Raw genomic sequence first — 24,863 nt, 5'->3', positions numbered from 1 at the left:
TTGACTACACCTACTCTCTAAATATTTTTACTTGAACTTGTTGAAATCTTTTAAAACACAAAATCGCAATAATTAACATTCAAATATTTTGTACATAATCCTGTTTACTTAAATTAACTGCAGTTCCTGTCAAATCGCCCTAGAATCCTAGTGAAGGCCTGATTCCTCTAGTAACTCAAATTTGGGTCATTGTTTTTTAAAACATAATGTAAATATAGTAATAAAACAAATTTTGTAACTTAATTGTTGAAAAGTTAAGAAATGTCCTGGATTAGATCATTTGGAGCCAGTTCTTCACTCTTCAACAGTACCTTCAAGGGTATCACGTTCAATGATCAGAGGGAACCAAGTTCGGAAAATGTCTTCAAAACTTACTTCCAAAACTTCAAAGAATATAAATTTAAGAATACTTTGAAAAGTAAAGCCCTGGACGCTAAGTCAATAAATGGATTTGTTTCCGAAAGATTGTTACCTTTGCTGAGCGTAGCACACTGCTCTGAACAAAAACAAGAGTCTAAAGAAGAACAACAACACCAACAACAATCACCGTAAGAACATGATTAACTAATTTGATTCAGGTTCGACCTGCTAGTATATGAGAACTTGGCGCGCGAGTACAAAAATGTTATTACGCAGGACAACTATGATGGATTTAGACTGGAAGCAGATAGGCAGCTGACCAAAAACTTGCAAGCAAGTCACTCACTTTATCTAGGAACACTGCTGAAGGACGTGGGATATATATACCAGATAGGAGCAAACTATGCAAGCGATGACGGGAAGAAGTTCCTAATGTTCAAGGTGGGATTGGACGGAAATATCGCCCTGAAGTAAGTCAAAATTGTGTTTAATTTTATTTTAGAGCCTTTGCAAAGTTGGGAGATCGACTGGAACTTAAGGCGGTCACAAATTCACGACTTAAAATTGATAATCAAAGCACTTTTGAAGTGGGAGCCGATTATCTATCAGACTACTGGACTGCCACATTAAAGTGTTGTTGGCAAGGTAATTTGTGCTGAGTTAAACAAGTTGATTATTTCCATATGTTTCAGATTATAACATTGATTTAGGAACCTTTATATGGAATATCTGTTATACGCACCAGATCCTGCCCTGTTTTACAGTTGGTTCTGAAGTCACATACATTGTAAGTTCTTTAATCCTTACTCTTATTTAGGATGCCAACGGAGCATCTATCGGTTCACTGTCTGCAAGATACGTCAGGGGTGACAACATTTTTACCTGTTAGTTTATTAAAATAATTAATTGAGATAGGCCAACTTACCAGACAGCCTGACTTCAAGCGCATGGATTTTTCGAAAAAGGAAATCAACTGCGCCAGAGTACAATACACCAGAAAGGTAAACGATCGATTATCTCTGGCCACTGAGCTTGAGTTATCGCCTTCAATCAAAGAGTCTGCACTTAGAGTGGTACCTTTTCCATTTTTTTCATTAATTATTAGGGCTGGGAGTATTTGTTTAGGCACGCTAGGGTCCAGGGTAACATTGACAGCTGCGGCAGGATCGCCATGCAAACTCAGGATTACAATGGTTTCGGTGTTAGTGGATGCATTGATTATTGGAACAACATTTACCGATTCGGCTTCATGATGCATCTTCTGCCTCAGCCCGAACAAAACCAAGAAACACCGCAGCCAACATAATATTGTTACAATTGTATATTATATATTCTACACTAAAACTAGTAAAACATTAATTTCAAATTAGTAGTTTGCGATTGGCAGGTGGTTAGCGAATTCCTTAGGAGTGCTTTTGTTTGTGGTTTTGGGAACTCCCAAGGCTTGAAGGAGTTTGCCGCGCCTAAAGAGCTCCAGAAGCTCATCGTGTCCAGCAAAGGGAGCTCCGTCCTTGAACAAAATATTCCTAACTGGCTCACCACTAAAGAAATTTACAAATTTGCATGCTAGATAGTATATAACTAGTAAAATGAGTAAAAATTACAATTTGGAGCATAGAAATCCGAAGACTGGAGGGTTCGATAAAACGTCCAGAGTATGAAAGTTTAAAACTTGTAAAAGTGTAAACATCTTCACGATATTGCCTGCGCAAAGAGACTTTGGAGCATCTACGGAGCCTTCCATAAACAGTAAAAGTTTATGGTTAGCCAATAGGTTAGTCATTTCAGAGTCAACAGCATCCTTGCTAGATTTGTAAGAGTTGACTGAGAATTCTACATAATCCTTGAACAATTTACTTTCAAATGGTGGACTACAAAAGTTTTGTTGAGTTTCATCTCTGGAAGTCGAAAACAGTCTAGGGGAATTTGTGTAAGGCCTTGTTGTATTCCTCAAGCCATTAAATCTATAGGCGATACGGTTAAAGGATTTTAAGGAATTATATATAACCATTTTAATGAAATTTATATTAAAATTAATAAATATAGTTAAAATTTTATAAGAATCATGTGCATAGCTGTTATGTGAAATTTAAAAAATAAGGGTGGAATAAAAGTGAATAGATTCTAGTTTAAAAAGTTAAAATAATTTAATAAAAATAAAAATAAAGTGAAGATTGAATAATACTTGAGAAATCAGATATCATTCACTTTCCAGTCTCATGGGGATCAGAGTTAAGGAATCAAATCTAAATCAAAGACCAACATTATATATCAATATAATGTACCATTTTATCAATGATTTAAATTTATTCTAACTGTATATTAAATAAAATATTTCAAAAAATTTAATTTGATATCTCATATACCGAAATATAGATTGAATAACATATGAACCACAAATCTGAAGTTTTAGTCAAAGATCATAAGCATGATGATCATCTTATTAAAGATTCTTCCAAATCATCTGATCGTCAGTCAGATACCCTCGATTACGATAACAAATTAATGCTAATTGAAAAAAAGGAGAATATAAAGATGATCGGATTGAAAGATAAGGAAAACGAGGACCGTTTATCAGATTCCAAAGAATCAGATGATGATTTTTTAGAATGTGAGAGTGATTATGAGTTTACAAACGAATCAGATAACCAAATTTTCAATAATATCTACGGATCTAATTTATGCAAAGATTCCGAAATTCTTGATGAGAAAATTTCAAATTTAAATGCAGCAAAGAAATTAAATGTAAAAAATTTTATGAAATCAAAAAGTTATCATTGTTTACCGTCATATTATAACGGTTTTGGAGACGGCGGCCAATTCGGCTACATACCCAAGTCTTACGTACCTCTAGATCCAGAATTATTTTCACATGCTAACCGTGAGGGTGGTTATTCCTCAGGTTTTCAGGGCCAATTCATAGACCCAGAGCTCGTCCAGAACAGAACTATCCCATCAAAATCATTCCTATCCAGACAGAAAAGAAAAGGTTCACAAGATATGAGTAATGTCATTTCCCAAGATCAGAACGAAAATTCTGCAAGCGACTCCATATATGAAGACGCTTCAGACATACCCTCAGAAGTAAACTCTGAATTGGAGTCCAGAATCATTGAGTTTCACGAAGCAAAGAAAAGCCTAAGCACCTCAGAAAATGGCGAAATTAACGAGGATCCAACCAAACAGGATTCTATGAGTAATATGGTTTACGAGCCCGAAGACGAAATTGATGAACTGTTTGACAGAGTCATTAATTGCGAATATGACCCAGATTTTACATTCCTCCCAGTAGCACTGGACCCCTATGTCAAAATTTCCAACAAATTGATTGCCAAAAGAACTAAACGTTATGGACGTCAAATGTTAAACTCAAAGGGTACTAAAAAGTCACCTGGGGGTTCATCGGCAGCATCATCCGCATCTTCATGCTCCGGTGAGTGCGGAAACATATCTACAGACCATAAAGATGTAGATTCAAAATTAAAGATTAAACCCATTGACAACGGGTCGTCACTTTCACAATATGTTCAAGATGAACCATTGGCAGCTAAGGACGGTTTAATCTTGGATGAATCACGTGGAAAACAGAAACACAAGCCTGTAGATAATGAAAGAGAGCGTCTAAAAGCTAAGGAAATTGACGAGTACAGGCAAGTTCTAAGATTAGATACAAGCATTGAGCCTCGAATAAAGTTCCATGACGTGCAAGAGTATGATAGCACAGACTCTGAAGTTGAAAAGCAAAAAGAGTTTGCTAGAGTATTGTTTGAGGCCACTAAGGATGATGAGCGAGAACAATATGTAGATTCAGATGATGAAGATTTATCGCCAAACATCAAGAGTCTTAAATTAAGCAAGAAATCAGGCGAGGAAAAGGTGAAGTCTGAAAAGAAGTCGAAAAAGTCCAAGCATAAATCTGACACGGAATCTGAGGATGAAAAAGTTAGTAAAACAGATAAAAAATCAGATAAAAAGTCTTCAAAATCATCAAAACATATCAGTGAAGTTGATATTGAAAAGGATAACGGGAAGGTTGACAAGTCAGAACCTGAAAAGGGAGGAAAAGTAGATAAATCAGAAGTTGTTGAGAAGCCAGAAAAGGGAGATAAGAATGAAAAGCATAAAGATAAAAAGCCTGAAAAGATTAAAAAGGTAGCTTGGAAATCAACAGACTATGATATGATTTTCAACACCCTTGGTGAGTGTTTCTCATCTGGACACATTGGACACGACACGAATCCAATAGTTCTGAACAGAAAGGGGTTTTACACTTTGTTCTTCAGGAACTCAAAGTACCCCTATGACTCGAACATTGACTTCTATCTCTTCAGGATTGGATTCAAGTACTCCCTAGTGAATGAACCCAAAAACCAACCCCTGATCATAGGTATTTAATACTCAGATTTTTATAATCAAACTAAGTTATATATCTCTTCTTTATAATAATTTAACCTATAATTTAGACGACGTTGTTGATTACGGAAATTTTAAGATCAAGTTATCTGGGAACATCAGCCTTAGCCCGAATGTTACCAAAATGATACTCATTTACTCAAATTCGGATAGACAACTGCTTGAATTTACATTAACGCCATCAACTTTCGGTACGACACTATTTATAAAACTAAATTTATATACACAAACTAATAAATTTTAGATTCTAAACCCAAGGTGGCATACAAGTTGTTTTACAGTGGACCGCTGTTATCAGTGCAATTTCCACTTAAATTCAAGAGAAGGTATTATAGACTAAACTATTTAACAATATATAATTACGAATGTAATAAATATCTGTATAATAAATTGATTAGTCTACGCGTGCTATCATTGGATAACAGCGAGAATTTGGGAACATCAGTAATCGGCTCACTTTACTTGCTCGAAAAGAAACTTAGCGAACTCAAGAAAAAGAAAATTAACCTCGCAGATTACTTCGATTACATCTGTGGAACGGGATCTGGTGCCCTTATTGCGCTTTGTCTGCTTAAGGGCTACTCGATGAAGGATCTGAGAGTCAAGTGGAACCAGATCGTTTCTAGCCTATTCAAGTGGGCCCACTCGCTCCCTTCCGGAATAATTTTCGACTACTACTATATCGAAGAGTTCAAGAAGAGCTTTATTAACATTCTTGGAACAGACTTTATGTGCTCAAAGTCATATCCACATTGCATGGTCACATGCTCCAATGTTAGATCTAACCCCTATGGAATGTTTTTGTTCCGAAACTACGGAAACTCCAAATGTATGTTTTACAGATAATTAAATACACCTATCCACTATTTAAAAACACTAATAAACCTTTTAGTTGGTTCACTAGATGGGACTTCTTACGCTCCCTTATGGCTCGTAGGCTGGTCCTCTTGTGCCTTGCCTACATACGTCAGGTATTACAACTAACATTTATATAATCTACATACATCTTATTTAAGAATCCATATAACTAATGTTATAGGGGCCCGAGTAACTCTCACCTGACTAATATAGGATATAATATGATAAACAAGGTCCACATGGTTGACGGATCAGTTGTGTCCTCAAGCCCAAGCCTTGTTTCACTCCAGGAACTAACTAATATTTATAATATTAACCTAAGGACCCTCGTTAAGGTAAAACATTCACCATACATACGTATTTAGCTAATAAATATCTTTGCTAATTATGCTATAGGATAATATGGATTTGTTCTTGAGTATTGGCACCAGCAAGTCAGAGAACGACTCTGGGTCCATTAATTCCTCGACTTGGCAGATTCTATTAAATAGCAAGAATTTGATGTATAACACTCAGCTGCAGCATATGCACCTCACTAGCCTCTTTGAGGAATATGAAAACAAGTACCACAGGATTCAGCTCCCTATTTATCCCGGCTGCAAGCACGGGAAGACCTCAAAAGAGGACGTGGATGCCGTTTTGACATCCACCATTCAGTACATTTCAAGACACGACAACAACCGCATTGAGCAGATTGTCAAGATTTTAAATCAATAGTTATTTTAATTTATTAATTTTATAACATACATGATATAGTTTAATGTTTGTTTTGATGGATACTGTGATTTTAAGTAATATTTCTGTAATATAGTAATTCCTAACTCCAAGAGTATTAGCAAGTAATATAGGTCAACAGAGTGATAGGATAATCCTAGTCACCAATCAAGGAGTTGCTAACATCTAAACAATGTCTGCTCCTGCTGAAACTGAACAAGGACAAGCGTCCTATTGTCCTGTTGGCTGTATGCCTGCTGAAGATGATAGGGGTAACTGTACATTTTTGATGTCAGCCTATATACTTGCTGGTCTTGCTATGATGCTTAACATTAGACTCTCATACAGTTCTGCGCCATATGCACTCATTAGATTTAAGTTACCTGAGAACCTTTTCAGTGTATTTGTTAGAAGAATGGCTAGTTCACTGGAGCTTTGGTGTTTACCAAGTATGCTTCTTGGTAACATAATAGAAATATGTCTTAAACTATACTATCAAATACAAGGTTACACTGAAGACGACAACAGCGAATGGGGAAAACACAATGGTAATCTTGTCCTCAGCAGCGGCAACTATCCAGATAAACTCACTCAACCCAGACACGAAAAATTCAACACGATCATTATTCCTTCCATCGTTACCCAGTGGTTAAACTTTCTAACCTATGTCATCCTATTGATTGTATATCTTGTTGGTGATGACCAGGGTCATCTAACTACATTCTATTGGACTATCGCAATTTCTGGAGTTGTGTTTGGTATTAATATGACCCTGGTCTATGCTTCTGACTTTAATTATGTACCTGTCTATATTGCTGGTGAGAACTCATTTCCAGCTGTCACATCGGCAATACACTATTTGACAACTCTCATGTTTGGTAATCGTAGGAAGTGGAACTCTGACTTCATTGTGGTTTGTGTGGACATTGTTGTAGCAATCATAATATCATTTGTTGCAGCTATAGTTTGGACAATAGCTTACCTAGTCTATGTAGATGGTCCTACTGCTGGTAATCTGAAGCACATATTTACATACAAATTCTCTGCAAATCCCAAAGCAACTATGATCTCTCCATTTCTAATGATAGTTGTTGGTATGGGTCTAGTCTATGCTATTTATCCCGGTATAGCACCTGGCATGATTGTGCCATTTTATCTCATTGATAAGATTGAAATGGTACTTCTAATTGCCACCATATTTCCACCGGTGATTGTAGCCGCCCTAAGGAAGACAGCCAAGACTGCTGGTCATTGGAGTCATTATCAATCACCAATGTGCAAATGGGGAGCTGATGAAGAAGACAAAGAAAGCAAGTGGACCAACACTGGTAATAATTATAATGGTGGTGCTAATCATGCTGCTAATGCTCAAGACGCTTACTTCTGGCATGCTTTTGATATTCTTATTGTCCTTAAAATCACTCTAGCTGTCATATTCATTTATTCACTTCATTATAGAGATTCTTCGCTATCCCGTGCTATTGTAAATCAACCCAAAATGTCTACTGCACTCACTATCGTATTTTATATGTGTCATGAATGCTTGTTGGCATTGGGATTTCCAGGTCTTGTAGGAGCTAATGGTGGAGGTGACATGGTATTGATACCACAATACATAGGAGCACTGTTTATGATCTTCCTTGCATTTTATAGTGAAGGCTACATTATAGAATATAAGAGCCATGATCCGGCACACTGGCCCACAGATGGCATGACGTGGTGGAACGCGTTCTCCTATAGGTGTAAAAATTCAATAGAAATCACTAATAAAATTTTCAAATCAGGTTTTGACAATTATAGTGGCAATTTTGTTAAAATTATATAAAAAACACAATAAATTAGTATATAAATAAAATTGGGTCAAGATGAAATTATAAATCAATCCGACTTACAAATCGACCTTAGAACATATTGTAATATTCCACCGTGTTTGTAGTACTCACCCTGAAAATGAAAATAATTAGTGGAAGGAATACCTCGATTTGTGTGTCAATTCTGCATTTAGTGTCAAATGATAATCCAGTGTCAGTGGTGACCCTGACCAAAGAACCAGGTTCAACATCATTTCCAAGCTGAACAGTAAATTTCTCAGTTCCTGTTAAATTTTGAAAACTAAAGTGTAAATTACCGCTAAGATTAAGAGTTGTGGCGTTTTGCCCATCTAGAAATTGTAAAGGTAAAATGCCGCATCCAACAAGGTTGGTTCGGTGGATTCTTTCAAAAGATTCCGCTAAAATGGCTTTAACTCCAAGCAGAAGAGGTCCCCTAAACAATTAGATACACAATTATATAAAAGATCTTGTGGTTGGATAACTATAAAATTTTTAAATAAATGAGTTACTTAGCAGCCCAGTCTCTTGAGGATCCCGTTCCGTACTCCTTTCCTGCAACAACTACGAGAGGTGTATTCTCTTTCTGGTACAATTCGGAAGCATCATAAACTGACATAAGCTTGTTAGTGGGAAAGTGGACTGTGTTTGGGCCCTGTCCTGGACAGAGAAGGTTGTTGATCCTAATGTTGGCGAAAGTGCCCCTAGACATAACCTTGTCGTTTCCTCTCCTGGACCCGTATGAGTTAAAGTCCTTTTGCTCAACGCCATTTTCCATGAGGAACCTTGCTGCCGGTGAGTTCTTAGCAATGTTACCCGCTGGACTTATGTGATCAGTGGTTATAGAGTCCCCTAAAAATAATTAATTATGAGAAATTATGAATAAAAAAATAATACCTAGGAGAAGTAAAACTCGTGCGTCCTTAATCGGCTTAACTTCATTTAGCTTATCCAAATGCATGCCCTTGAAGTACGGAGGGTGCTGGATGTACGTTGAAAGCTCCTCCCATGGGTACAGCTCTGATTTAGGTGAGTTAAGTTTTCGCCAGGAGTCACTTCCCTCAGTAATGTTGTGGTAAACTTCGTTGAATAAGCTAGCCTTCACGAACTGAGCCTCTAAGCTAGACACCTCCTCCTTACTTGGGAGCAGGTCATTGAGGAAAACTGGCTTTCCAGTTTTAGAGCTAACCCCCAGAGGTTCGCTCATCAGGTCGAAATTGACGTTTCCAGCCAGTGCGAAGGCAACTACAAGTGGCGGTGAAGCAAGAAAGTTTGCTCTGGTGTGCGGGTGGACTCTTCCCTCGAAGTTTCTGTTCCCTGAGAGAACCGATGAAACCACCAGCTTGTTATTTAAAATAGCTTCAGTCACCTCAGGGTCGAGCTCTCCGGAGTTCCCTATGCACGTCATACAGCCGTAACCTGCAATGTAAAAGCCTAGTTTTTCCAAGTATCCTATTAGTCCACTCAACTCCAAATATCGAGTCACCTATTAAATTTAATCAGATGAATTAAATATTTTAACTATATATTGTCATAATCCAAGGGATAAATAATTGTCTAAGTAATACAGTTTTGGATCCCGGTGATAATGAAGTCTTAATGTAAGGTTTGACTGAGAGCCCGTGTTCCACTGCATTTTTGGCCAAAAGTCCAGCTGCCAACATTACAGACGGGTTGCTGGTGTTAGTACATGACGTAATACTCGCAATTACCACAGATCCATTATCCAACTCATACTCGTTTCCTAATTATTAATTTAGTTACAGTATTAATTAATTTGAGCATACCTTTGTATGTGAATTTAACTTTATTTGACAACGTGTCTAAACCGTATCCCTTGGTGTCTTTGCTTGTTAGGAGTTCCGAGTACTTGGTTTTAACAAGGTGTAGTGGTATGTTGTCCTGAGGTCTCTTTGGGCCAGCTATGCTAGGGGTCAGAGTGCTCAGGTCAAGTCTTACAACTGTGCTGTACTTAATTGAACCAGCTTCACTGGTTGATGTATGGAGAAGGTTCTCCTTAGAGTACCTCTCCAGAAGGTCAACCTTTTCGTTTGGTCGCCCTGTTTGGAGCAGGTAATCAAGTGTTAACTGGTCAATAGGGAAGAAACCCACTGTGGCTCCGTACTCTGGCGCCATGTTTGCAATCGTTGCTCTGTCTGCTAAAGATAAGTACTTGACTCCTTCTCCAAAGAACTCAACAAACTTGCCCACCACTCCTGCTCCGCTACGCAAAAGACTTGTAACTGCCAAAACCACATCCGTTGAAAACACATTTTCGCTTGGTTTCCCAACAAGTTCAAATCCAACCACTTGTGGAAGTAACATGCTTATCGGCTGTCCCAGCATAGTTGCCTCTGCTTCAATTCCTCCAACTCCCCAGCCTACAACTCCCAGCCCGTTAATCATCGTAGTATGGGAGTCCGTTCCAACCACGGAGTCCGGGTACAAAACGTCATTCTTATCAAACAAACACCTTGCCAAAAACTCCAGGTTTACCTAAAACTCATTATATCATTCATATATAATAGTTATCATTGAGACCACTGTCTGACAAATACCTGGTGGACAATTCCTGATCCTGGCGGAACAATGAGTGTATTTTTAAATGTTTGTGCTCCCCATTTAAGAAACCTGAACCTTTCTGAATTTCTGTTCATTTCGGTTTCCTGGTTCAGTGCCAGTGCTTTAGAATCTCGGCTAAAGTCCACTTGAACTGAGTGGTCGATCACAAGGTCCACTGGTACCAGCGGGTTAATCCTGGTTGGGTCCTTGCCAGACTTTGCTACGAAATCACGCATCGCAGCCAAATCAACGATCGTTGGTACGCCTCTGAACCACATTATTACCTACAAAACATACGTGAAGTCCTGGAGTAGGACTCTTGAGGGTATAAATGGGATTTCTGTCTGGTTTAGGCTATTTTTGGCCCAGCCCAAAATCTTCTCAACATCATTACTAGTTGTGCTACACATTTATGAATTCAATCCAGTTTTATATATTTTATACTAAACTCAATAATTTTTAATTTCTATTTATTCTATATTTCTACTATTTTACCTGAACTCATCACAATTTCTTACTGCTGCTTCCAAAAGCACTCTGATTGAGAACGGAAGTTCAAAAAGTCTCGGGTCTTTGAGGTCCCTCAGGGAGAAATACTTCTTGTTTGTTCCCGCAAGGGTTTTCTTAACCTTTTCGAACGGGTTGGGTCTGGAAGAACTGAAGTTTTTCATTTGTCTCAGGACTGAGTGGCCGCTTTTTAATCCTAACTTTTCTCCGAATGATACTAGCATATTAGTTTAAATTATCTCTTTAAACTTATTGAAATATTTTTAATTAGAAAAAATTTTAATTTCAAGTACAGTTTAAAAATGAAAATGAATTTCACTCGAGACGATTATTGATTTTCATAGTTTTGGATTCCTCGTTTATCTTTAATTTTAAATATCATTGAAAAAAAGTTATCCCTGATTTTGGTTAAAATTATTTACTACTAACTGTTATTCGATTAAAATAAGTTATTGAACATCAATGTGTTCTTTTTACTGTTCGAGTGATTCCTGTCAGTATGGTGTTAGATTTTTTTACCTTAAAGCCTCATACCTGCCTTAAACCTCGAATAAGCTTTAATTAATTTATTTATCGAAGATACCAATTTTTTACTCAAAACAATATAAATAACAACTAGATAAGAACAAGTATATAATTGTGTAATTCAAGGGGATAAAGAAATTAAGATTCTTTAGCGAACTTCTTTTTCTTACTACCACGTAGAAGACCAGTTCTTCTGGCGGCGATGAGACCAACTTTCTGTCCTGGTGGAGCAAGTCTGGAAATGGTTGAGGGATGTCCAATGTGCTGATGGTTACCACCACCATGTGGATGTTCGACTGGGTTCATTGCCACACCTCTAACTTTAGGCCAGCAGTTTCTCTTGGCTTTATACTTGTGATAGGATACACCAGCCTTAAGGAGTGGCTTATCAATTCTTCCACCACCAGCAACGACTCCCACAATACCTCTAGCTGCTGAGCTAACTGTCTTCCTAGTTCCTGAAGGGAGTCTGATTCTAGTAGTTTTTCCATCATCAGAATGACTAATTACTGTTGCATAACTTCCTGATGTCTTTGCTACTCTCCCTCTATCACCTTTCTTTTCTTCAAGGCAGCTTACCACTGTACCTTCTGGCATTTTTCCAAGTGGTAGGCAGTTCCCTACTGCCAAGGATGCGTTTGATCCGAAGTATACAAATTGGCCTGTATAAAGTCCTTCAACTGCTACGAACAACTCTCTATCAAGGCCATACTTGTATGCATTCCTGAATACTACTTTAGCCAGTGGAGCTCCTCTTCCTGGGTCATGAACTATATCCTTTACAACACCTCTTATATAACCATGTGTCTCTGCGTAGTCGAGGCGTCTGAGCTTCACTGCGCCCTTCCTCTTGTGGGTATGGGCTCTAAACACTGAGCCTCTTCCCTTCCTCTGACCTAAATTAAAAATTATTAAATTATAAACAAATCAAGCATCAAAGGATAATGATAACAGGTAAAGTAGAGCAGTTATAGTTAAATAGGTGTCACTATGTGGGAAGCGGTATAATTACGTAGATAAAAGGATTAAAACTTACTTCTAATAACTCGTCCCATCTGGAATATATATTAAATCGTTTTATATTGAAAATAAAATAGTAATAAACCGATATGGATAAAAATTTGAAAATCTATGCCCCAAATAGAATCAGGCTAAGATTTATCTTAAATTAATAGAATTTCCGAAATAATATATATGAACCCCAAAAAATATTTAAAATACCCTTCTATACCGAATATTGCTTGAGGGGTAGACTATATTTAATGCTTTATTTGGCTCTTTAACACATAAGAATGGGGAAGATTCCCCACCTATATTGGCTTAACTTGACTCCAAGTAGTAGAGATTAAATATTATTTTATTTACTTTAACATCTTAATTTTTATATAATATACTTCCCCTATCTTCGTTTTTAAAATTTGACTCTCACAAATTCTTTATTTTTCTATCACCTCAATGATCTCAAAAAAATTAACCTTAAAACATTAAACTTAGTTAACATTTGATAAAATACGTTCCAACAGTTGTATTTTATCCATGTGTTAGGGAATTATCTAGCAATGAATTTATTTATTACTACATTATTTATTTAAATCCACATCAGGCTGAATATATTCTGTTTGTAATGCGAAATTAGAATTTTCACATCTCCATGTGTGGTTTTCCTTTAAAATCTTAAATAACTCTCCAGAAATTAAGTTACAGGCCACCTCGGCAACTTCCAACGCCTACACATTTTTACTAATATTAGATTCTAACTTTTCCGATATGTTCCGCTGAATAATTCCCCTTTGATTCCAAAAATGCAACATTGCGTAAATTGCAGCAGTACCCCAGGTTCACAACAGTAAAGTAAGGGTCCTTTGACTGGTAATAAGATAGTTCCTAATTCCATTATATCAGAATATATATTAGTGGTACCGTTTTGTTAAAATCTAGTCCAGTTACCAAGTTTCCATCATGATCTTTAAAAATACACTGAATAATAATTGAGTTGATTTATTTATATACCACTGAACAGGCCGAAATAACATCGTACACTTGTATTCCGCAGTCGATTAACGCGAGGCACATTCCCATGATAAGGGCAGGAAGGAGACCTCCATCGTCGTTTGAAACGATGATGTATGCCTCAATGATTTGCGATGGGTAATTTTGTAAGAGAATATGTCTTTCGAACGTTTCAATGATATGAGATTTTAGTGTTTCCAGATACTTTGGGGTGTGAAACAGATAGTTTGACGTTAGTTCAAGCGTAAATTGGCCATATTCAGTTGAGGCCTTTTTAGTTGATATCTTTGGTAAATTAACTAAGCATTTAGCTATTGTGTTCCCCAAATTAATAATACAAGAGCCCGAGAAGGTGCTGGAAGTTGACATCTTAATTTCTGTACACATTAATGTTTTATTTTAAGAAAATAGTTGGTATTAGAGTTAACTAAAAATTATACAGTAAACATATTCTTACCTAAAGGCCTTAACTCGTTAAACGAGTCACTCATTAAGATATCATTTGAAGATTCCATCACGGAAATTTTTGTTAAGTATACTCAAAGATTAAAACACCTAAATATATAAAAATACATTATGGAACTAAAATATATTAAATACAAACAATTAAAATATTAAATTAAGAAATGATGTATGGACTTCACAGAATTAATGTCCCAAGGAAAGTCGCACGTTGAAACCAAATGTGTAGAAATAACACCAAATAATATCAATACTAGAGGTTAAACCACATTATATTAATTCTTCACAACAAAATGAGACTATGTGAGTGATAAAGAAAGTATTGTAATTTATAAGAGCCAAATGAGAAATTTAAAACTTTTGAAATAAACAAAACTGAGTATAAAATATTTTACATGATTTCATTCATCCAACTAATAATTCGAGAGTGATTATGATGATATTCAAAAGAATTAATAGGACTCTTAGATATGTACGAACGGAGTGAAAAAGAAGCGACAGTTTGCTTTTGAAGGTGTTATTATAATTCGGTTTATCCAAACCTAAAGGCCTCAAAACTCTTTTTTCGTTAAGGATTCCCATTGCATTTAGGAGAAGAACGGATGCCTCAATCAAATGTATGAAGGAGAGCACCATTTATAAGATTGAAAAATTATTATACAATTCTATAGGTTTGCGATATTATTATTATTATTTTGAAATGATTTTATGATTAATAAAACAATGTTAACGAAAACAATGTGTAAGATGTCAATAATCAATTATAAATAAAAATAAGAATCATTTAAAAAAACTTTCTATAAATACAAGAATATTTAGAAACAAATTATACAAGTATATTAATTATAAAAAATTGTTTATTTTTTACAACTTTTTAAATTTATAGTGTCAGTTCCGGTTAATGTGATGTTGTTAGTGTACCATTTTAGTATAAATTATCTCCAAACATTCATAAAATGTATAATAAAGGTTCAGAACAACTAGTTGTAAACTATTCTGTACAGAACCCACCCTACGGAGCAGTTATTCTATCAAGCATATCGAAATACCTACAGAAATCTGATTCTTCCAAAGTAGTTTTTAATTTAGATAACAAGTTGCAAAATAATGAGTTCTCACTAAACGGGGATAAGTTTAATGAAGTTGATTTGTTGAAAAACCTTTGTTCTGTGCTTCCATATTGCGATAAACTGCTAGATGTTGTAAACAACTCAGAGCTGGAATATTGGTTTAAAGTTTTATTATCAGAAAAATCAAAATTAGCGGAAAATAAAGGAAATTTTACAGAAAATGATAGTTATTTGGAAAATATGAATAAACATTTGGCACAAAGAACGTATTTAATAGGCCATAGATTATCTTTATCAGATATTTTACACTTTAGCCTGCTAAGAAGGTATGTAAACATAGTCAAATAATTGGTTTCAGAACATGTAATGTAAACTCCCTTAAGAATAAGTACCCTCACCTGGCAAGATGGTATAACTTCATTTCAAATGTACCAGGTGTGTAAAAATAATCTAAAAAATTTTGAATTAATATTAAAAATAAATTTAGGAACTTCAGGATGCTTAAATGGATATGAAACACCGTCAAGCGCAACATATAAAAAGCCATTTACAAAACAAGAACAACAAGATAACTCATACAAAGGTGTCCTTAAAGGAGCAAAGGAAGGTTGCGTTGTCACCAGATTCCCTCCAGAACCGTCGGGATATTTGCATATTGGACACGCAAAGGCGGCACTGCTCAACTTCTACTTTGCTCAAAAGTACAGGGGGAAGATGCTTGTACGATTTGATGATACAAACCCATCTAAAGAAAAGGACGAATACGTGGACTCCATTATGGAGGACCTGGAGAGCTTGGGAATTAAATATGATGAATTGAGTTACACTTCAGACTATTTTGACACGTTCCAAGAATACGCAGTAAAGTTAATAAAAAAAGGTATCATTTGTATTAACACAATAATAAATAGGCTGTTGTTATTGCGATGACACAGACGTTGAAACGATGAGGAAACAGAGAGGAGAAGGTGTTGAGTCTTTAGCAAGGAACAACTCAGTTGAGAAAAATTTAGAACTGTTTAGTGAAATGCTTAAGGTATTTAGGATATAAATAAATAATATACTAATGGATGGTTAGGGTAGTGAGGTTGGAGTAAAAAATTGTTTAAGGGCAAAGATGGACATGACCTCTAAGAACAAATGTTTGAGAGACCCAGTGTTTTACAGATGTGTTACTAATGTACCTCACCATAGAACTGGAGATAAGTACAAGGCATATCCAACTTACGAGTTTGCATGTCCGATTGTTGACTCACTTCAGGGAGTTTCCCACTCCCTGAGAACAAACGAGTATTCAGATAGGATACCGCTGTATTACTGGGTTCTTGAGAAATGTGAGCTTAGACATGTGGAGGTTTACGAGTTCAGCAGGATGAATTTCGTTAGAACAACACTTTCAAAAAGAAAACTTAGGTGGTTTGTGGAAAACAAACTAGTCACAGGATGGGATGACCCAAGAATGCCAACGGTCAAAGGAATACTTAGAAGAGGTTTATCGGTAAAAGCATTGTTTGAATTCATTTTGGATCAAGGACCATCAAAATCAGTCAATTTGATGGAGTGGGACAAATTGTGGGCGAAGAATAAACAGATTATAGACCCAGAATCGCCTAGATATACAGCTGTTGTTTCAGACCACGTTGTCCTCAAAGTAGTCAATTTCCAAGAACCAGCTGTTAAAACAAGGCCACTTCACCCCAAAAATCCAGAACTCGGAGAAATTGAACTGGTTTTCGGAGACCAAGTCATGATTGAAAGAGAAGATTTCAACTTAATTGACCAATCGGAAGAAGTTACATTAATGAAATGGGGAAATGCATTTGTAGATAAGGCTAATCTACAACTTAAATTAAACCTACAAGGAGATTTCAAGTTAACAAAGAAGAAAATACATTGGCTACCTGTGAAAACGACAAAGACAGTTAGTTTTTTATCTATTCAATCAAATAACGAATATTTTTACAGTTTATTAATTTATTTATAGGCCGTTGACTGTGATTTGGTTGAATACGGACACTTGTTGAAGGTGGACAAAGTTGACTCAGAAATTTTGGGGGATGATGATAACAACATGAAAGAATTTTTGGAACCTCAAACTGAATGGGTCACAAAAGCTCTGGGAGAATGGGCTTTATCTAACCTTAAAAAAGGTATAAAACAATTTATTGAGCATTTAAATAACTATATTCATATTTTATCAATTTTCTGTAATTAAGAGTAAATTTTAATAAAATGTGTTAGGAACGGTACTACAACTTGAGAGGAAGGGGTACTATATAGTTGACCAGCCACACGATTCAGGAAGATTAGTGTTAGTTCAAATCCCGGTATGTTTTAAAACCAATAATAATTAATTCAAGGACGGTAAAGCCGCAAAACCCAAACAAAAGAAATGTTTCAACATCACTTAAACATCTAACCCACTTGGTTCCCAATTTTTGGTCAATATGCTAAACCTTACGCTTAAATAATACATAATATTTGTATGTGACACTAGATATTATGTCTTCCCTTGCACATCGTTGCACATGTTTAGCCTTCTGGCAGGAAGGCAAACTCCGCTTCGACAATTCGTGATTATCTAATTCAACAGGTTTTAATTTGATTTTGTGCTCTAATTTATTTTATATAGATAATTTATTTTTATATTTTTCAACATATTCATTAATATTGGCTATGTGTACTAAAAACCTTTTGACCGTTGGATTTTGAGAGTAACATTAACCAACTGAACACATACACATTTTAAATTAAATGGATCACTCCTTTTCCATAGATACATGTCTGTACAGCAAGGATGATTTATCAACAGCTAACCGAAAAAGTTCTATAGAGTCCTTCATCCGTTACGCAACCGAAGGCTCAATAAATAAACAAATCGAACAGGAACTGGGAACAACAAATAATGAAGAACTTAAAAGTGAAAACAAAGATGATCGAAAATTTACAATACTTAAGAAATGTCTGGACAATTTATCTAAAACCATCGTCTCCGACACTCTGTCCTTCCTCAAAGAATACTTCCAGATAAAGGACACTTTCGAGTATTCAGTACATACCAGCATAGATACATTTCACCAGGACCTATCCAAAGTTTTAGATGATAGTAAGTTTTAGAAATATTTTATAAGTTCTTTTAGGTGACCGATCACAAACACGTAAGGACACTTTTGAAACAAATGACCTCCCAAGTGTTGATCGGAATGCTTCTAAAACATGTTCTATTCATCCAGTATCAGAGACTTGCAGCATTAGAGAACTTGTACCTGAATCTGAAATAGAGTATGAACTTGACCCTGAGACACTAGAAAAAGCTTTATTAGTATTTGTTGACTACAGCCACAAGTTAGCAACAAAAGCAGTTGAAGATAATCGGCATTTATTTGCAGATAAACTGATTTGCAACATTTTTAGGAGGTTGAAACAAGTTTATGATAGGAATTATGACAACAACTACACCAATTCCCTTGATTCCACAGGACGCTACCCACTTTTCAATTTGAGCTTTAATCTCCCTTCTGGGACCCCAAAGAGTGTAAGAATTAGGCTAGAAGAAATGTCGAAGGACCCTTTGTTTGTCAACAACTTGGCAGAGAGGATAATTATTTTTGATATTATGAACAGGTTTAAAATGTTTGACTTGACAGAGCTATGCTTTAAGTTCAACCAACGAATAATCGAGGAATTGTGGCACTTATCGGTACATTCAGTATTTTCTAAAACTAATTATGATGTGGAAAGGCTATTTCAATGTAGAAACAGTATTTTTACCACAGAAAATGCCGATAAATTCCTTTACGATAAAAATCTATCTTCCAAGATAGAATCATTTACTGACGCAAATCTTTATCCTCAAGTGTCAGTCCACTCAAATTACGAAACCAAAGAATCCAATCTCGAAAACTTACCAGATTTGAATAGTGATGATATGAGTCAGGACCTTAACTCTCCATGGCTTAGCTATGATAGTTCCAGAACATTTAGGGACTTGGGTTCATCGAGGGACAAGTGGCCTGAAGGTCTTTTCGTGGGTTCCCACGATACTTTGAACTACATTCTGAGGACTAATCGTCTTTTAAACTATGAAAGAATTGATCTTCTAAAGGGTCATTTTAATCTCAGGAAGACTGAGGGTTCTGGATTCTGGGTTAAGGAGACCAGTAAGTTTCAGTGCTTCCTAACGACTTTTTAGACAAACCCCTCGAAACCTTTTACTTTTTGGAAAAAAACTGTGTTTCAATAAAGGTCAGGGGCAAATTGCCTTGTGACATAATAACTGCTTTAACTATTATTTCACAGACCGAGTTAAGACTTGAGTGGGTTTCATTTTTGAAGGACAGTCAGGACCTACACACCTTTTCTAAAACTAGTCGTATTTCTAGACAGGCAAGCCACTCATATATAATACGAAAGTCTTAGTTGCTATATATAATTGTTGATTATATTAAATATTATTTTAGAGATATGAATACCCTGTCGTTGGACATAAGGAGTCTCTTGTTTATGCCTTATCAACAAATCTTCTTGATGAGGCAAACTGCGTTATAATTTGTTGCTGCAATCCTCCCTCAAACAAGAAAGAATTCGAAACAGTCGTAAAGTCCATGAGGAAGAGTGGTCTTGAGGACACGAGCGGTTTTATTAGTCTGGACAGTAAGAACAACTGTACCTTATCCAGGTACAATATCAGCAGTAGTGTACCAAAAAGGAAGAACCAAAAGTCTGGCGATATTTGTTTCCTTCTCTTCCCCTACGGCGAGAATGAGACCTTAATGGAGGTTTATGGAAATGTAACTCAGGAGGTAAAACTCGTTCCTATGAAATTTATCACATTCCTCATCAAAAAGATCATGGTTGGCATGATCAGGAAGCTTGCGAACATCTCCAAGGGCTTCTCTGAGACGAAGTTCGCTCAATCAATGTCGTCCAGGTCTGAATTTTACGACTGGATGGTTAAGATTTACCGGGATCAGAAGGGTAGTAATCCTCAATTATCTACCTTCGATTATGATAACTACGTCTACACCTATAACCCTATCGCAAAGAAGAGCTAGTTCAGCTTATTCTAAGAATCCGTTCTCCTATTCGTATAAATCTTTTTTTCTTTTTACTTTTATAGGTTTTCCTTCTCATATTTGTTCCCCAGGTTCTAAGAAGGACGTTATTTGTGATGATTTCTTTTTCTTCTGGGACACTGAAATGCAGTTTAAATATTTGAGAACAAATTGGCTTTAAAATTAATGAAGTATTGTTATTTATTGAGTTTAAGATTTTGTTATTTTTAATTATTTGGCAAATTTGGTTTAATTGAGTCATTTTAAATTTATTATTCACTTTACACATTTATTATTCTCACCTCTATAATAATTACTCTGGTTTTTAAACCCATATTTATTTGAAATTTAAATGTTTATACGCAAATTATATTATCTAATTTCAGTTTCACGAAAACAAGAAATAATAAGCCCTACACATGAATTTATAATGTAATAATCAACACATTAAATTTTAAAAGTTAGTTAAATTTACAAATCACTGTTACAACTTTATCTTCATTTTTTGGTTTACTAAATATGATGTGTAGGAATCCACCCAACTTAGGTCCAACTGTGTTATGAAATTAGAATCCTAAAACTTTACCTTTTGAAAGTGACTCACATCCAACCTTCTTCCCATTTATATAGTACAATGATATTATTACAAGTCCCACCTCCCTCAGCAACACCCTAATGAATATCTTATTTATATATTTATTCATACCATGCTTCCTTTAACAGATTAAATGAATACTCGTTTGATATTATACCATTATTTAATTTCAACAACTCATATGTTTCTGTGTTGTTAACTGCGTTTTGTTGATCGGTATCGTTTGAATTAGAGAAATTACAGGAGCCAACCTTGAGACTTTCGAGGTTTATGTGATCTATGAAAGATATAAGGTTGTGTATTGGTGTTTTCTTTTCTGAAAATTCGTTTAAATTCTTCCTATTCAGTTCGTGGATCATGTCCTTAATCACTTGCTTGCTTTTTAACGGTTTCTTTTTCAATGTGCTAAATACCTTTACCAAAATCTCTCTCTGACTTTCCATTTTCTCATATCTATGTTCCAAATCATCGTTATCAGTATCAGTTTTAAGACGTTTTCCACAACTTCCGTTTAATTCATGGCTCTGTTCTTCAACTAACTTCTCAATGTTTTCACTAAAGAACTTTAGAGAGTATTCCTTGTGGTTCAGGGGGACCTAAGATGAAACTTTTGGGTCTCAAAATTACCCTAAAATGCTCAACATTAGTACGACAGGGAGAAATTGTAACCTCTTGACCCGCCTTTAGAGATGTTCTAAGCTCGTTCAAATCCATAGAGTTTAAAATTTCCGATAAAATGATCACAGTTGATGGCGATATCTTTGATAAACTAAATAGTAAACGTTCGTAAAGCCTCGAATGAGGTTTCAAATACGATGTGTCCAGTAAATTTATTTCCAAAGTCACAGACTCATCTAAAGAAGTTATTACCACTAAATCAAACCTTCGTTGCGATGTGTTATATTACAGTTTGACAATCCTATAGTTCTGAAAACTTCCAGATCAAGCTATAAATTATTATAAAATATAACAAATGAAATTATTAAACATACATTGATTGTTAACACCCCTTTGGAGCTTATTATGAAATTGATTTTCGATTTATAATTATAATATATATTTAAAACGGAGAGTCTTTTGGGAACCAAATAATTTACAATAAAGTCCAAATTAAGCAAAGACGTCAGAGTAATGTTCGAAACAACAAAGCATGTGTCCTGTTTAACTCAAATTAGTCATTTTAAATAAATTAAGGGGTAAAATCAAATACACATCAAAAGTATAAATATATAAAATACCTTAGAATTAAAAAGATTCTCTCTAAAAGAATCAATGCAAGGATTCTCTTGGTAGGGATAGAGGACCGTCGCCTATAGAATAAATGTTAGGAATCACACCATATTATAATTTCATTGTATTTAAAATAAAAAACATACACTCTTTACGTAATTTGGAGAATAAATAGGGTGTAGTATTTGCTGAAGAAAATTTTCAAAATCCGGGCCGGTAATATCTGAAGGAGACTGATTAAACTCAAAGACATCACACTCTGATGAAAGTGAAGGCGGGTAAGGACAGCTCATAACGACAAATTCAGTATAAAAACATAATGAATGATTGTTTTAAGGAAATGATGTGTGGAATCACGGTTATTTGTGCGGGAAATTATGCATGGATATTATCTATTTAACTTATAATAATGTTATATTAAAATATGACAAATTAATGTGTGAAATAAATAAAGTAAAGTGGAGGGAAATTCTGTCCTAATATTTAACTGGGTCTAGTGACTTAAAAAGAAAGCAGGTTATTGGTTTGAAAAAATAATAAATTCATCTTTTTATAGTCATCAAAAAATGAAAAATGGATAAATATACATGTTATTTCATTAAGATGGACTTCAATGGAGGATAAGGCATTAGGCGTGATGAGTGCATAGATACAGATAAACATGCACACAATTTGTAGGGCGACATTGTTTTGTATGGTGAATGCATATCCATCTCACTTCACTTATAGTTATTGGTCTTTTTTTCCATAACATCCACCCAATTAGTTAATTTTTAATATTTAAATCGCTCACTAGTCTGCCCTTTCTTATCTTTTTATAATATAATTATTTGAGATGTTGTCCAGGACCACCCTCAAGTTCTTATATTTGAGCTTCTTCGTTATCTCATCCGTTAATGCTGCAAATGAGGATGAAAAGAAAAAGGAGGAAAAAAAAGATGTTGTTCTTGATGTTACTCTCACTTCATGTGAGAATGTAACCTTTAAAAACGTCGACTCTAACACCACTGAGTTAACTGTCGCGGATGGCTACCGTTTCAAGACCCTTAAGGTCGGAGACAAGACCTTGTTCAATGTTGACACCTCAAAACATACCCCAGTACAGGCATTCAAACTTAAGCATGAATCCGATGAGTGGTTCAGACTTAATCTTCACCCTGCCCAGCCAAAGATGTTCAAGAAGAAGGGAGACAAGGAATATTCTGAGGTCAAATTCGAGACCTACTACGATGATGTCTTGTTCAAGGGAAAATCCGCCAAGGAACTAGATGCTTCCAAGTTCGAAGATACATCTTTGTTCACCTCCTCCGCCTTCGGCACTGGAAAGATGTACACCTTTAAAAAGGAATTTAAACCTTCCAAAGTCACCTTCGACAAGAAAGAAGTCGGAAAACCAAACAATGCCAAGTATCTTGAAGTTGTTGTTTTTGTTGGTTCTGATTCCAAGAAGTTCGTCAAACTCTACTACTTCTATACCGGTGACTCAAGGTTGAAGGAGACCTACTTCGAGCTTAAGGACGATAAGTGGGTTCAAATGACACAGGCAGATGCAAACAAGGCCTTGAATGCCATGAACTCATCCTGGTCAACCGATTACAAACCAGTTGTCGACAAGTTCTCCCCCCTTGCAGTCTTCGCCTCAGTACTCATCGTCTTCTCATCAGTCCTTTACTTCCTTTAAAACCCATGTTCGTAACAACTTATCAACTTTTAAAACAATTTTGATAATTTGTATACAATTGCAGAAACTAAATAACTAGCTTAAGTCATTATATGCCACTTAATTTTATACTTTAAACTTATATGTTTAGATATAACTTCAACAGCTATAGGTCATCAATATCCAAGTCACGGTAAAATCGCGGCCCTCACGCTAACCAGCTAAAAGCAGAACAGCAAACTCTGGTTATCGCAGCTTCCTCTTCACTTTCGTCATCTCTTTCCACAGTGTGCAATGAACCTGTAAAAATTAAGTGAATTGTAAAAATGAAATTATTAATCTTACTGAAAAGACGGTCGAACTCAGAATAGGCATCGTAATCGTCCTCAACAACCCCTAAAGCCTCGTTAATAGGACGAGAATAGAGCCGTAGGTCCCTAAGCAAATTCTGGTACTGAATGAAACTAGTCCTCAGCCAGCACCTGCGAGTGAACACGAAATGGTAGTCCTTGCGCACATCGTCCTGATTCACAGAGTATATCTCCATCATGAGGTGGTTTCCATTCTTCTCACGCAAAAAAATCTCGACGACACCCTCACTGCCGGCGCCAGTCCAAACAACGATGCAGTTGTCCAAGATTCTGTTAATTTTGTCCCTGCCAATCGAAGTGATAATGGTAGTGTCCAAAGTGTACCCTAGGTGTTTCCTGACCCTTATGTTTGAATTAAACTCCAGGTTGTGGAGATTAATCTCAAAGTAGCAGAGAGTCCAGGACGAACTTAGATAAAAAATTACAAGTAACAAATATTTCATTTGAAAAGACTAACTGCATAAATATTTTTACTAGCTAAATTATTTACTGAAATGTACAAAATGGAAATAAAATTAAAACAAGCTAGCTGGAGAACATGGTCTGACAAAAAGCTAGGCAGATAATAAGTTACAAAAAACAACTTTACAAAATTTTTTAAAACAACTAGTTTCCTGAGGCTCAGACAATTTAATTTAATGTG

General features: G+C 35.7%; 13 protein-coding genes across 13 annotated transcripts, besides 13 other annotated features; 7 read left to right on the top strand and 6 right to left on the bottom strand.

Annotated features, from left to right (window-relative positions):
• Window positions 1-261: 261 nt before the first annotated feature.
• TA16995 (porin, putative) lies at window positions 262-1,666 on the top strand (the record flags this gene model as incomplete). Its single annotated transcript, XM_948637.1, has 7 exons — window positions 262-548; window positions 579-830; window positions 863-1,005; window positions 1,071-1,147; window positions 1,178-1,244; window positions 1,276-1,433; window positions 1,466-1,666. The coding sequence occupies 7 exons, from the start codon at window positions 262-264 to the stop codon at window positions 1,664-1,666; spliced, it is 1,185 nt and encodes a 394-aa protein (XP_953730.1).
• A 60-nt stretch (window positions 1,667-1,726) lies between these two features.
• On the bottom strand, window positions 1,727-2,371 carry TA17000 (uncharacterized protein; the record flags this gene model as incomplete). Its single annotated transcript, XM_948636.1, has 2 exons — window positions 1,727-1,901; window positions 1,965-2,371. The coding sequence occupies 2 exons, from the start codon at window positions 2,369-2,371 to the stop codon at window positions 1,727-1,729; spliced, it is 582 nt and encodes a 193-aa protein (XP_953729.1).
• Window positions 2,372-2,748: 377 nt separating this feature from the next.
• TA17005 (uncharacterized protein) lies at window positions 2,749-4,755 on the top strand (the record flags this gene model as incomplete). Its single annotated transcript, XM_948635.1, has 1 exon — window positions 2,749-4,755. The coding sequence occupies one exon, from the start codon at window positions 2,749-2,751 to the stop codon at window positions 4,753-4,755; it is 2,007 nt and encodes a 668-aa protein (XP_953728.1).
• A 142-nt stretch (window positions 4,756-4,897) lies between these two features.
• Window positions 4,898-6,348, top strand: TA17010 (patatin-family phospholipase, putative; the record flags this gene model as incomplete). Its single annotated transcript, XM_948634.1, has 5 exons — window positions 4,898-4,964; window positions 5,018-5,602; window positions 5,666-5,744; window positions 5,813-5,966; window positions 6,028-6,348. 5 exons carry the CDS (start codon window positions 4,898-4,900, stop codon window positions 6,346-6,348), a joined length of 1,206 nt encoding a protein of 401 aa, XP_953727.1.
• A 190-nt stretch (window positions 6,349-6,538) lies between these two features.
• TA17015 (Tpr-related protein family member, putative) lies at window positions 6,539-8,170 on the top strand (the record flags this gene model as incomplete). Its single annotated transcript, XM_948633.1, has 1 exon — window positions 6,539-8,170. One exon carries the CDS (start codon window positions 6,539-6,541, stop codon window positions 8,168-8,170), a length of 1,632 nt encoding a protein of 543 aa, XP_953726.1.
• Window positions 6,626-6,694: a sequence feature (9 probable transmembrane helices predicted for TA17015 by TMHMM2.0 at aa 30-52, 143-165, 175-197, 239-261, 291-313, 326-344, 395-417, 438-460 and 470-492).
• Window positions 6,965-7,033: a sequence feature (9 probable transmembrane helices predicted for TA17015 by TMHMM2.0 at aa 30-52, 143-165, 175-197, 239-261, 291-313, 326-344, 395-417, 438-460 and 470-492).
• Window positions 7,061-7,129: a sequence feature (9 probable transmembrane helices predicted for TA17015 by TMHMM2.0 at aa 30-52, 143-165, 175-197, 239-261, 291-313, 326-344, 395-417, 438-460 and 470-492).
• Window positions 7,253-7,321: a sequence feature (9 probable transmembrane helices predicted for TA17015 by TMHMM2.0 at aa 30-52, 143-165, 175-197, 239-261, 291-313, 326-344, 395-417, 438-460 and 470-492).
• Window positions 7,409-7,477: a sequence feature (9 probable transmembrane helices predicted for TA17015 by TMHMM2.0 at aa 30-52, 143-165, 175-197, 239-261, 291-313, 326-344, 395-417, 438-460 and 470-492).
• Window positions 7,514-7,570: a sequence feature (9 probable transmembrane helices predicted for TA17015 by TMHMM2.0 at aa 30-52, 143-165, 175-197, 239-261, 291-313, 326-344, 395-417, 438-460 and 470-492).
• Window positions 7,721-7,789: a sequence feature (9 probable transmembrane helices predicted for TA17015 by TMHMM2.0 at aa 30-52, 143-165, 175-197, 239-261, 291-313, 326-344, 395-417, 438-460 and 470-492).
• Window positions 7,850-7,918: a sequence feature (9 probable transmembrane helices predicted for TA17015 by TMHMM2.0 at aa 30-52, 143-165, 175-197, 239-261, 291-313, 326-344, 395-417, 438-460 and 470-492).
• Window positions 7,946-8,014: a sequence feature (9 probable transmembrane helices predicted for TA17015 by TMHMM2.0 at aa 30-52, 143-165, 175-197, 239-261, 291-313, 326-344, 395-417, 438-460 and 470-492).
• Window positions 8,171-8,246: 76 nt separating the features above from the next.
• Window positions 8,247-11,467, bottom strand: TA17020 (iron-responsive element binding protein/aconitase, putative; the record flags this gene model as incomplete). Its single annotated transcript, XM_948632.1, has 8 exons — window positions 8,247-8,610; window positions 8,687-9,026; window positions 9,072-9,660; window positions 9,743-9,918; window positions 9,962-10,670; window positions 10,733-11,003; window positions 11,034-11,138; window positions 11,232-11,467. 8 exons carry the CDS (start codon window positions 11,465-11,467, stop codon window positions 8,247-8,249), a joined length of 2,790 nt encoding a protein of 929 aa, XP_953725.1.
• A 439-nt stretch (window positions 11,468-11,906) lies between these two features.
• TA17025 (60S ribosomal protein L2/L8, putative) lies at window positions 11,907-12,823 on the bottom strand (the record flags this gene model as incomplete). Its single annotated transcript, XM_948631.1, has 2 exons — window positions 11,907-12,664; window positions 12,805-12,823. The coding sequence occupies 2 exons, from the start codon at window positions 12,821-12,823 to the stop codon at window positions 11,907-11,909; spliced, it is 777 nt and encodes a 258-aa protein (XP_953724.1).
• Window positions 12,824-13,348: 525 nt separating this feature from the next.
• Window positions 13,349-14,293, bottom strand: TA17030 (3' exonuclease, exosome component, putative; the record flags this gene model as incomplete). Its single annotated transcript, XM_948630.1, has 5 exons — window positions 13,349-13,495; window positions 13,527-13,652; window positions 13,689-13,745; window positions 13,779-14,155; window positions 14,236-14,293. 5 exons carry the CDS (start codon window positions 14,291-14,293, stop codon window positions 13,349-13,351), a joined length of 765 nt encoding a protein of 254 aa, XP_953723.1.
• A 903-nt stretch (window positions 14,294-15,196) lies between these two features.
• TA17035 (glutamyl-tRNA synthetase, putative) lies at window positions 15,197-17,721 on the top strand (the record flags this gene model as incomplete). The annotated part of the gene is made up of 8 exons (XM_948629.1): window positions 15,197-15,636; window positions 15,669-15,745; window positions 15,798-16,190; window positions 16,222-16,346; window positions 16,389-17,231; window positions 17,295-17,460; window positions 17,552-17,637; window positions 17,671-17,721. The coding sequence occupies 8 exons, from the start codon at window positions 15,197-15,199 to the stop codon at window positions 17,719-17,721; spliced, it is 2,181 nt and encodes a 726-aa protein (XP_953722.1).
• Window positions 17,722-18,064: 343 nt separating this feature from the next.
• TA17040 (uncharacterized protein) lies at window positions 18,065-20,364 on the top strand (the record flags this gene model as incomplete). The annotated part of the gene is made up of 4 exons (XM_948628.1): window positions 18,065-18,416; window positions 18,451-19,470; window positions 19,503-19,722; window positions 19,773-20,364. 4 exons carry the CDS (start codon window positions 18,065-18,067, stop codon window positions 20,362-20,364), a joined length of 2,184 nt encoding a protein of 727 aa, XP_953721.1.
• A 566-nt stretch (window positions 20,365-20,930) lies between these two features.
• TA17045 (uncharacterized protein) lies at window positions 20,931-22,482 on the bottom strand (the record flags this gene model as incomplete). The annotated part of the gene is made up of 7 exons (XM_948627.1): window positions 20,931-21,036; window positions 21,071-21,555; window positions 21,587-21,813; window positions 21,843-21,906; window positions 21,952-22,116; window positions 22,198-22,269; window positions 22,336-22,482. The coding sequence occupies 7 exons, from the start codon at window positions 22,480-22,482 to the stop codon at window positions 20,931-20,933; spliced, it is 1,266 nt and encodes a 421-aa protein (XP_953720.1).
• A 542-nt stretch (window positions 22,483-23,024) lies between these two features.
• Window positions 23,025-23,090: a sequence feature (Signal peptide predicted for TA17050 by SignalP 2.0 HMM (Signal peptide probability 0.995, signal anchor probability 0.002) with cleavage site probability 0.953 between residues 22 and 23).
• On the top strand, window positions 23,025-23,870 carry TA17050 (merozoite-piroplasm surface antigen Tams1; the record flags this gene model as incomplete). The annotated part of the gene is made up of 1 exon (XM_948626.1): window positions 23,025-23,870. One exon carries the CDS (start codon window positions 23,025-23,027, stop codon window positions 23,868-23,870), a length of 846 nt encoding a protein of 281 aa, XP_953719.1.
• Window positions 23,763-23,768: a sequence feature (GPI-Anchor Signal predicted for TA17050 by DGPI v2.04 with cleavage site probability 1.1019999 near 247).
• Window positions 23,805-23,864: a sequence feature (1 probable transmembrane helix predicted for TA17050 by TMHMM2.0 at aa 261-280).
• A 187-nt stretch (window positions 23,871-24,057) lies between the features above and the next one.
• Window positions 24,058-24,663, bottom strand: TA17055 (uncharacterized protein; the record flags this gene model as incomplete). Its single annotated transcript, XM_948625.1, has 1 exon — window positions 24,058-24,663. One exon carries the CDS (start codon window positions 24,661-24,663, stop codon window positions 24,058-24,060), a length of 606 nt encoding a protein of 201 aa, XP_953718.1.
• Window positions 24,616-24,663: a sequence feature (Signal peptide predicted for TA17055 by SignalP 2.0 HMM (Signal peptide probability 0.993, signal anchor probability 0.001) with cleavage site probability 0.417 between residues 16 and 17).
• Window positions 24,664-24,863: the final 200 nt, after the last annotated feature.

Source organism: Theileria annulata, chromosome 1, assembly GCF_000003225.4.
Source record: "Theileria annulata chromosome 1, complete sequence, *** SEQUENCING IN PROGRESS ***".
NCBI lineage: Eukaryota > Apicomplexa > Aconoidasida > Piroplasmida > Theileriidae > Theileria > Theileria annulata.
This window is presented reverse-complemented; position numbering and strand designations above follow the sequence as displayed.